Below are 11683 nucleotides of genomic sequence, written 5' to 3'. Positions count from 1 at the left end.
ACATAGAAAAATAGTCATAGCTACCAAAATAAAACAAGCGTCAATATAAAGAGGGTTTAAAGAATACTTATCTGCCTAATAATTTAGACGGTAAAGACAATTCCATGATATTCTTTTCTCTCTTTTTGCCATGGCTTATTTTTTTGTGGCAATGCATTCATTTTTTGTGTGTTTTCTTGTGTATTTTGCAGTAATCATTTCTGCGCCTTGTGTGATATATCTGTCCAGCGGCACATTCGTGTCATGCGCAGTACGGTAGCCGTTCAAGATGGCGGGAAGTTCGGGATCGTTTCGGGAACTTGAAGACAAACCGAGTTCCGCCATCATCCAGCACATGAAATGGTCGCCCAAGATGGATCTTCTCGCGGTGATAACTGCCGAAGGAGACGTATGGTTGAATCGCTTATCTTGGCAGCAAGTTTGGGCAGTTTCCGCTGGTAATGAGAAAGCGGTCTGCTTGGCTTGGCGGCCAGATGGAAATCTGCTCTGCGTGGGTTACGAAAGTGGCGAGATAAAATCCTTCGACATCGAAAACGCCGAGTGTGTTCATAAGTGCAGCATTGGAAATACTCCTACATGCATGGAATGGACTGAGGAGGTGAAATCGAGTGCTCCTCGGAAGCCGTCGTTTTATATCGAGCAATCCCAGTTGTACCTCCCGTCCCTGCCATTTTTACCGAAATCAGGGGGGGCAGTATTTTCGAAGGAGTCACACGATGAAGGGAATAAGGACCGGAAGAAGTTATCATCGTTGCCTGACAAGCTCAGTATACTAACTGTTGGTGACGTCAGTGGTCATGTACATATCATGCTATATGGTATGTTCCTTGCCGGGGTACTCCCAATAGAGAATGACATCGAGTCTACTCATGGGGTAGAAATTGTGAATGCAGCATTCTCAGCTGATCTGGAGCTCCTTAATGTTATTGTCAAGGCCAAACAGATTACGGGAGCGACATATTCCCTTTTAGCATACACTACAACACTTTTATCATCCCACCGCCATGAGCTTTCCCTCATTGCAAAGAAATCTGGTATTGTTACATCCCTTCTTGAGTACTTCAACGAAACCATCAGATCAATGTCAGAAGCATGGGAGGATATTCTACTTGAAATGGAAACCAAACTAACTGCATATATGAATGAGCAAAAGATGCCAAAGTTTTCAATCACCAACGAGTTTCTCACTCTCCTGACAAAGGGGATACTCTCTCCTGAGCTACAAAATTTTCTTCTCCATGACCTCACAGAGAAGGGACTGAAGAAGCTTGGAGTGAACATTGATAACTCTTACACAAGTATCCAAAGTTTAGCTCTAAAGCATTTGCAGTGTGTCACAGAAGCTCTTCTTTACCATATGACAGACATCAGGGGGATGGCTAGATGGTACAATTTGTTTGGGGTTCTTGGACTTTCAGAGAAGTCAACTGATGTTGCTATTAAAAGTTTGGGGGCAGTGATGCTAAAGAACACAGAGCTGGTGGAAGTTATTGAGACAAGCCTGAAGAGTTTTAAAGCTTTTTTTCAATGGCTGTATTCTATTATCCTCCGACTCTCTGATGAACCTGTCCCAAGCTATGTGAAGAAATTCAGCCAACAAGATATTCTTCTTCTAGCAAACTTCCTCAAGACCCAGCTCAACACAGATGAGCATGGGAAATTCCGCATTGAACGTGTTGGGCAGTACTTTGAGGATAAGCCGTTGACTGTTTTGTCATCGTTTGGTGACAATGCCTTTGCAAAGTTTGTGGAAGGCAGTACAGTGCTGAAGGATAGTCCTTATATGGTGAGTCACTCCATGGAACATTCTCTCTTGAGTTTGGCAAAGGCCCTTGTAGGTAATGTCAACCACACATTTAAGCATGTGTCTGAAGTCATTGGGGAGTCTTTCACATGCAAAGGATTAGTCACGCTTGGAGAAGCACAGATGAACACTCCCTCGGTCATTACACAAGCGTCTATGGGCACTCCCCCCGCTCAGTACATTGCTTTCTCTATTGGTGAAAAACTCTCAGAAAAACTTCATCTGATAAAGATTGAGGCAGAGACAGGGAATAGCTGTGCAACTACAGTCAACATATCTAAACTAGGACAAAATTCAGAAATTGAGCAAGAGAAGTCCATATTCAAATTCCAGGATGCAATGTTTTACACGCCAGATTCATTAACTGCCCTAATGAGGGATGAAAAGAGTGATTCTGATGCAGAGACTGTTCTTGTACAGATTCCACTTAATCTGATTGATAATTCCTATTTTCGTAAGTTTACACTTGGTGATGTGAGGAGCAATGTCACTGAAAGTCTGCAGATGTGTGATGTTGGGGCGTGGCTAACCCAGTTTCGTCGCCTTGCTGGAATGCTGTCTGGATCCATTGCTGTGAGTGGTGCCAGAAAGGTGACATGTGTGCTGTCTGCATCAAGGCGCCGAGTGATTATGCTCGACATGGATGCAGAAGATGAAGATGATGATGAAGAGGGTGATGTCAGCCATAATGTGACTGGGAATGACTTAATGATGGAAAGCTAAAATAGCATGAGTTTAGTTGACATTTTTATTGGCTGGTACAGTACAGTAGAAATACTGCCAACTTAAACTCTAAATGGAGACAAACATTAGTTTAGCAGGTTTGATAGATAGTTAAAGTACAAATAAATGAAATTTAGGTCCAAATTCAAGGAAAATCAAGCTCAGCTTTGGTAAACGGGAATGTGAGTTATGCACAGGGTTCTACTCTAAAAATAATTTTTAGTGATGCAATTTTGTAATTAGCTAAGTGTTATCCTTGTCAATCAAATAATACACATTCATCGTCATGATCATGAGCTTTTTGTGTCAAGGCTTTGAAGAGGCTGAACTTCAAAGAATGTATAAAAAAGCTTATAATGTAGGCTAAAGACACCAGCCCCCCCCCTCCCATCTCCACATGTTTTTCTTTCGTGAGGAATATACAAAATATAAAGTACTTTTTAAATTTGAATGCAGCCTTGGTGTACAAAAAGGTGTGATGGGTGGTAAACACATATTCCTTCTTGTACACCACTCATATTTTTTTGAGGAATCACGTGTGGCCCAGTGTTTTAGTGTGTCAGTGTATCGTGCCTCTCATCTCTGCTGAAACAGGTTTGATTCCCTCCTTCAAAAGAAGACTATGTCAGTTAGATTTCTTTATTAATAAAAAAATACAGTTGCTGACTAAAAATGTGTTCACCTTTCATTATTTTTTCTAGTTGATAGGCAGATTTTACAGATGCGAACAAAAGGTGATGAGGCAAGGGTGCTTAGAAAGCCTTTATTCCGCTTTCTTTGCAAATTTAAAATATCTAAGTGTGCTCATGACCCTAAATTTTAGTCGCGCATGGCCAGCTAGAGGGTCCACAAAAAAATCTTATTATCGCTAGAAACGCTAAATCCTGCATTCCAAAAGTCGTGGACCGTCCCTCTAGCCATACTAAAATAATTGAGATCTGAAGACCTCATGTAAATTTTGGTCGATAGAAAACATACCAGAAATTATCCCAGATTACTAGTTAATCCTCCCGGCAAAGAAATATTAATTTTCCAAAGTGATTCACAGGCGGGTTGAGAGTTGAAAAATATTTTTTAGTATCATTATCACTTTTTTATTCCAATGAGCGCCCCTCTCCAATAAGCAGCCCCCCCCCCCCCCCCCCCCCCTCCACCTAATAAAAATTATAAAAATTAAATAAGCGCCCCGCTTGGATGTGGGATCCCTGGGTAGCCAGACCACAATCCATTGCAGCACTTCCTTCTATTGTTCTCTAGCAAGATGGCGTCCGATGACAACTTAGCCGCAGTTCTTCATGGAATAGATGATCTACGACTAGTACGTAATCCAAACACTTCACAAATTTACTGTAAATACTACTATTTTTCCCTTACTATATATTTATATCGTTACTCATTCGATTTATTCTTATTTGTTTTATTTTGCCGGTTTTAGGAGGAACATCCGGTAAAACCGCCCGGCCCCGGAGGTAACGTCACCAAAGTCGCTCTTGTTTTTATTCCCTAAGTACAGCTGGATTACGGTTAATATCCGATGCATTATCGGAGAATAGATCCACTTTTCTTATTTTTCTGTTTTCTGCTGATTTTATGGAGAAAATTTCACAAGTAACTTGTATCTCAGCAATTATTTTTTGGGTCGTTGTCAGGTTAGTTGGTGACTTCACTAGAACTAAACAGAAGCGTCGGATTTTGTCCATGTTGTTTTGCGTGTGATTTTGTGGGAACTATGGGGTTGGTATCTACACCTTATCATCAAAGTAACGATTATCAGTAACGATTAAAGATGATTAACAACAATATAGGTGTGGTTTCTGTTTGTTCCGCAAGGCAATGTTATTTTCTTCAAGTGGCAATGTTTACAATATTTGAAAAGGTGCAATTAAAATACATCCCCTGTCTTGTAGCCGGATTTTCTCGGCAACATAAACCTTTCTTATATTTTCTTATATTATAAAATTCTTATTTTCTTATATTATAAAATTCTTATTTTCTTATATTATAAAATTCTTAATTTCTTATATTATAAAATTCTTATTTTCTTATATTATAAAATTCTTATTTTCTTATATTATACAATTATTATTTTCTTATATTATAAAATTCTTATTTTCTAATATTATAAAATTCTTATTTTCTTAGATTATAAAATTCTTATTTTCTTATATTATAAAATTCTTATTTTCTTATATTATAAAATTCTTATTTTCTTATATTATAAAATTCTTATTTGGGGGGGTGCATTTGCACCCCCTGCACCCCCCTGGGCACGGGCCTGGCATAGCACTTGTCATTATACTATATATAGTATATATAATAGAATCATATATACTTTTAAAATTTGTTATAATATGGTTTAATGGAAGGTAGGGGGGCTTGTTTAAAAACATTGACTCAAGTTTGTGGTGGGGAGCTTGCTGAGTATGGGCTAAAATACTTTTGCTTTATACTACATAATCCATTGCAGAGGTCCATATCTCTTTATACCACATAATCCATTGCAGAGGTCCAGATCTCTTTATACCACATAATCCATTGCAGAGGTCCAGATCTCTTTATACCACATAATCCATTGCAGAGGTCCAGATCTCTTTATACTACATAATCCATTGCAGAGGTCCAGATCTCCATGCATACGGTCGGTATCTGTGGCTCAGATGTGCATTACTGGAAGCATGGATGCATTGGGGACTTTGTCCTCACTGCACCCATGGTCCTGGGTCATGAGTCAAGTGGCGTCATCTGTGCTGTCGGAGAGGGCGTGTCTGATCTCAAGGAGGGTGACCGTGTTGCCATTGAGCCTGGTACTCCCTGCAGGACCTGTTCCTATTGTAAGAAAGGGCGCTATAACCTGTGTGCCAAGATGAATTTCTGTGCCACCCCTCCCTACCATGGGTCGTTGTGTCGACGCTATAATCACCAGGCAGACTTCTGCTATAAGTAAGTTGCAAAGAGTTTAATAATAATTGAATGCAGTCTTGCCCATCAGAACCAATGATCTTGCTTGATGTCTTTTGCTTGACATAGACTCCCAGACCATGTCAGCCTGGAGGAAGGCGCATTGCTTGAGCCGTTGTCCGTTGGTGTCCATGCCTGCAATAGGGCGGGTATAACTATTGGCAGTAATGTTCTTGTGTGTGGAGCCGGGCCTATTGGACTGGTGACTCTTCTCACAGCAAAAGCTTGTGGAGCCAGTAAAGTTGCGATCACAGGTTAGTAAGAAAGAATGTTTTTGTATATAAGCCTTAAAGATTATCTTGGGGCTATATAACATGTTTTTTTATCCATGTTGTTTGCTATTTATGTTTGTAATTTAATAATGCATCAGAACTATTAAACTTTGTTATAATAATAAAACATATAATATTTATATAATGCTTATTACCATGTTTTAAATGTTTCACAGTTAAATTCCTAGCTATTATTATGCTATTATTATTATTGAAGTGAGGAACACAATCTTCTAGAAAGCTCAAATGTGTTTAACAAGACCATTAGGGCAGAGAAACAGAAAGATACTTGCCATGTCTTGACTGGGAATTGAACCTATTTAAGCAGATGACTCAGCCACCTGTGTTAGATTTCACTGGAGCAATGTGTTGGGTTACGAAGGCAATCAAAAATAAGTGATTACCCATCTCAACATCAATAATACTCTGATGTGATGATTGTAACTCACTCAGTCTGATTCTGAAAATGTTGCAATAAAGACAAAAAACTCATCTATTACAGACATAAGAATGTCTTTGGGTGTATCATAATCAGGATTCTAGTTTGATGTGGTAAATATTTATGTTGATGCTTTCCAGATCTGGATGAAGGCCGACTCAAGAAAGCCAGAGAGCTTGGAGCAGACTATACCATTAAGGTGGAAAGCAGGGATGGTCGCGATATGGCCAGGAAAGTCCAGGAACTCCTTGGTCCTGCCGACCAGACAGTGGAATGCACAGGCGCAGAGTCCAGTATCCACACTGGCATCTATGTAAGTCTAGTATACACACTGTTATATCTGTAAGTCTAGTATCCACCCTGGTATATATGTAAGTCTAATATCCACACTGATATATAAGTAAGTCCAGTATCCACACTGGCATCTATGTAAGTCTAGTATACACACTGTTATATATGTAAGTCTAGTATCCACCCTGGTATATATGTAAGTCTAGTATCCACACTGATATGTAAGTAAGTCCAGTATCCACACTGACATATATGTAAGTCCAGTAAACACATTGTTATATATGTAAGTCTGGTATCCACACTGATATATATATGTAAGTCCAGTATCCACACTGTTATATATTTTAGTTGAGTATCCACATTGGCATATATGTAAGTCTGGTATCCAGACTGGTATATATTTTAGTTGAGTATCCACACTGGCATGTATATTTTAGTTGAGTATCCACACTGGCATATAAGTAAGTCTAGTATCCACACTGGCATATATGTAAATCTAGTATCCACACTGGTATATATTTTAGTCGAGTATCCACACTGGCATATATGTAAGTCTAGTATCCACACTGGTATATATTTTAGTTGAGTATCCACACTGGCATATATGTAAGTCTAGTATCCACACTGGCACATATATTTTAGTTGAGTATCCACACTGGCATATAAGTAAGTCTAGTATCCACACTGGCATATAAGTAAGTCTAGTATCCACACTGGCATATAAGTAAGTCTAGTATCCACACTGGCATATATATATTAGTTGAGTATCCACACTGGCATATAAGTAAGTCCAGTATCCACACTGGCATATAAGTAAGTCCAGTATCCACACTGGCATATTATAAGTCTATTATCCACACTGGCATATATGTAAGTTCAGTATCCACACTGGCATATATGTAAGTCCAGTATCCACACTGGCATATATGTAAGTCCAGTATCCACACTGGCATATATGTAAGTCCAGTATCCACACTGGCATATATGTAAGTCCAGTATCCACACTGGCATATATGTAAGTCCAGTATCCACACTGGCATATATGTAAGTCTAGTATCCACACTGATATATATTTTAGTTGAGTATCCACACTGGCATATATTTTTTTTGTTGAGTATCCACACTGGCATATAAGTAAGTCTAGTATCCACACTGGTATATATTTTAGTTGAGTATCCACACTGGCAAATATATTTTAGTTGAGTATCCACACTGGCATATTATAAGTCTATTATCCACACTGGCATATATGTAAGTCCAGTATCCACACTGGCATATATGTAAGTCTAGTATCCACACTGGTATATATTTTAGTTGAGTATCCACACTGGCATATATATTTTAGTCTATTATACACACTGGTATCTATGTAAGTCCAGTAACCACACTGGCATATATGTAAGTCTAGTATTCACACTGGTATATATTTTAGTCTAGTATCCACACTGGCATATAAGTAAGTCCAGTATCCATACTGGCATATTATAAGTCTATTATCCACACTGGTATATATGTAAGTCCAGTATCCACACTGGCATATATGTAAGTCCAGTATCCACACTGGCATATATGTAAGTCCAGTATCCACACTGGCATATATGTAAGTCCAGTATCCACACTGGCATATATGTAAGTCATAAACAAAAACACATAGAAAATAATTGTGCCCCACTGCCTTCTACAGCCCAGTTGTATACACACTGGCATACCGTATATATATTATTAGCCTCTACATTCTATAAGCCTATTACGTTCTCTCTAATACAATAAATCATGAGTACAACTATCATTCTTTGGAAGTTACCTTTTATTTTGGATACCCTCACTCATGGAAAAGGGATTGTGTAATTGTTTCAAGGCAAGATTGCACGATGCTCCTCTTAAAACAATTAATTTTCCCTGTAATGGACTGTAGGTGATATGTTTGTCTGTGGCACACATATAAATCACAAGCCTTGCAAACTAGCTATATCACTAGCTAACCATAACTAAAACAACTATGATTTCTAACATATTTAACGTCGTAATTCTCAGGCTACCAAGTCTGGTGGTGTCCTGGTCATTGTCGGTATGGGCAAATCCAAGATAACCCTGCCTATCGTGGACGCCCTGTGTAGGGAGGTTGACATTCGTGGGATATTCCGCTATGTAAACTGGTAAGCCAGCTCTCATCTTGTGTTGCTAGGTAACAAGGTCAGGGGGCGTGGTGGTGTTGGTGGGGTCTGGTCCCGCCCATGTTGACATGCCAATGTTTGATGCTCGAAGGCGTGAAGTTGACATCAGAGGAGTGTTTAGGTACTCCAACTGGTAAGATTGATGACACTAAAGAGCAATATTCATGGAAAGGAAGTGATTATTTAGACCGTTGTGGCTTGCTGCACACATCCCTTCTTATATCAGGGAAATATTAGTGTTAAATATAAAACGAATGGATAAAGAGGTTATATCACAAATTGTTTCTTGTAGTACACTTAAATATTCTTTCAACATCAACTTAAAAGAACTACAAAGAGGATGAAATAAGAACATTTAACTTTAACAAAAAAATGTTTTAGCTAAAATCTAAAAAGGGAGTTTTAAATAATTCATTTTTCATTTGCCGAAAAAATATTTTACATTTCTATTCACCAGTTACCCCACTGCCTTGGCAATGGTAGCGTCTGGCAGAGTGAATGTCAAACCCCTCATCACACACCACTTCAAGTTAGAGGAAAGTCTACAGGCGTTTGAAACAAGCAGGACAGGGGCTGGCGGCGCCATCAAAGTCTTGATCCACTGCAACAAGGAATAATTCACAGAAATAAGGAAATGTCCACTGAAATAAGGGATTATCCACTGAAATAAGGAATGATCTACTAAAATAAGGAATGATCCATAGAAGTAAGGAATGATCCACAGAAATAAGGAATGATCCACAGAAATAAGGAATGGTCCACAGAAATAAGAAATGGTCCACAGAAATAAGGAATAGTCCACAGAAATAAGGAATGGTCCACAGAAATAAGGAATGGTCCACAAAAAAAAGGAATGACCCACTGCAATGAGCAATGAAAATAGTACTAGATGGTGATGTCAACGAGAACATTTGTTTTTTACTTCTCGCAATGATTTAATCGCTCTAAAAATCATCCCAAATTTATTTTAAACATTTTGTTTTGATTTTTTTGTTAACTTAAAATTTTCAAGACAGTAATCCCATTAATACCATTGACACTCCCGAATAATGCTGAATTAAGCATCCATTTCCATCAATCAAGCGAGTAACTGAAACCGCATTCATTATTTGTATTTAGATATTTGAACAATAACAAAGGAGTGGCTGGCTGATCGACGATTTTAAAGGCACAGCTTTGACATATCAGAAATTGGGAAAAAGACAGCTCTGCCCCAGGCGTTCTTACCTTGCTCTCTGATCGGGTTTCCTGTGGTAGGTAAGAGTTGTGATGTCACGGAAAGTTCGTCCCAGACTCTACTCTGCATCACGGTTTATCTCTGAGCACAGGAAACCCGGTAAGGACGCCTTGAGAAATACGGTATTTGCGGACATTTCAAGCGTTTTGTATAATAGGGATGGATGGTGTAGATTCCTGTCGCGTGTGACATAACAGAACAATTGATAGTTAGCAGGAGAATCACCACAAAAAATTTTGATGCTTGGAATGTAAGTGTTAGTAGAATTCATGAAACCATAAATGTTATGAACAACAAAAAATAACTGTATGAGAAAATGAACTGAAGATATCTTATTATTAGGTGCAATAAATCATTCACCAAAACGATGAGTTCTTGATTACGAGGTACTTATTTAAAAACAAAAATCACTGTCAGTCCGAATACCAATTGTCCAATGACAGTTCTCATTAAAAGAAGTGTTGAATGCCGTCATATTTTTACTGAGCAAAAATATGATTGGTTTTGATAGAGAACATGAAGAAACACAAAAAAATAATAACTACGGGATTCAATAACTTGATTTTTTTTTTATATTTGTATGCTCATTTTGTTGCAAAAAGGCATCTTTCTTTAGACTACGAGTTTGGAAGACTCGCCATGAAGAACCCATAAGGAAAAAGATGCGCCACTTCGTAATTATTGATTTTCTTGAGTGCAGTAAACAGAAAAAAAGAGGGGGAAGCCAGGTGATAGAACATTAATGGTGGACCAGGGTAAAGAGAAAATTATTTCGAAAAATCCGCAGTGGCGGAAGTAGTAAAGGGCGTACCCAGGGTGTGGCCCCTTTTAGCAGCTAAAAATACAGTGAATGTATGAGACATTATCTAAGATACAGGAGAAAATGCCTTGAAGGGCCTTTTGGGCGGTACCTTATCCCACGATTAGGCCCGTACCCAGGGAGGGTGCAGAGGGTGCGAACGCACCCCCCCCCCCCCACCCACCCACACACACGACGGCCAAACGTCCACCACTTTCGGTTCGCAATAGACGTGCTATTCACGCTGAATACATTAGAGCAGAGTATATAAGATTAGTAAATAAATTATCGAATTGCTTAACTGCAGCAAGGTGAACGTTAAATGCTTGGTCTGCTCTAAATTTATATCGTTGTTGTACCGTTTCGGTTAATTTTGTTTTAACTCGTCTACCATTATCATTTTCTTGTTTCTATGAATACTGTTTCGTTTAGATGGCTAAGGTCTAATATCTAGTAGCGGTAGCTTATGTTGATGTTGTTCCGGGCGAGGAGCCGGTAGCCCATGTGCTCGGACAGGAAAAGAAACAAGACCACCCGCAAGGCGGCCAAAGGCCTAGGTCGTAAGAATAACCGAAGGATTTGGAGGTGATATAAGTTGGTTTCTCTTTTCTTCGTTTGTGATTTTAGAAATTTTCAAACACGGTTATCTTATTATCTTTATTATTAGACCAGGTGCACGGGAACCATGGACGACAGCTCGTGTTGCAAGCCTCTGTGAACACACCAATGCGGAGACAAGAATTTTTCTACGTAAATCTATGTATTGTATGGCAGGGACGAGAGTTTGTCACGTAAGCCTATGTACATGCGGGACAAGAGTTCGTCAAGCGAGTCTATGTACATGCGGGACAAGAGTTCGTCAAGCGAGTCTATGTACAGTCGGGGACGAGAGTTCGTCACGCGAGTCTATGAACAGGCGGGACAGGAGTTCGTCACGCGAGTCTTTGTACAGGCCTGGACGAGAGTTCGTCACGCGAGTCTATGCA

The 11683-nt window shown here is 39.2% G+C and overlaps 2 protein-coding genes across 2 annotated transcripts; both read left to right on the top strand.

The window, feature by feature from the left end:
• Window positions 1–256: 256 nt before the first annotated feature.
• On the top strand, window positions 257–3200 carry LOC5503973 (anaphase-promoting complex subunit 4). Its single transcript, XM_001624859.3, has one exon. The coding sequence runs from the start codon at window positions 269–271 to the stop codon at window positions 2525–2527; it is 2259 nt and encodes a 752-aa protein (XP_001624909.2). The 5' UTR covers window positions 257–268; the 3' UTR covers window positions 2528–3200.
• Window positions 3201–3740: 540 nt separating this feature from the next.
• Window positions 3741–10263, top strand: LOC5503967 (sorbitol dehydrogenase). The gene is made up of 7 exons (XM_001624860.3): window positions 3741–3845; window positions 3963–3996; window positions 5143–5467; window positions 5555–5739; window positions 6337–6509; window positions 8522–8643; window positions 9119–10263. The coding sequence occupies exons 1-7, from the start codon at window positions 3789–3791 to the stop codon at window positions 9276–9278; spliced, it is 1056 nt and encodes a 351-aa protein (XP_001624910.2). The 5' UTR covers window positions 3741–3788; the 3' UTR covers window positions 9279–10263.
• Window positions 10264–11683: the final 1420 nt, after the last annotated feature.

Source organism: Nematostella vectensis, chromosome 14 (assembly GCF_932526225.1).
Source record: "Nematostella vectensis chromosome 14, jaNemVect1.1, whole genome shotgun sequence".
Taxonomy (NCBI): Eukaryota; Metazoa; Cnidaria; class Anthozoa; order Actiniaria; family Edwardsiidae; genus Nematostella; species Nematostella vectensis.
This window is presented reverse-complemented; position numbering and strand designations above follow the sequence as displayed.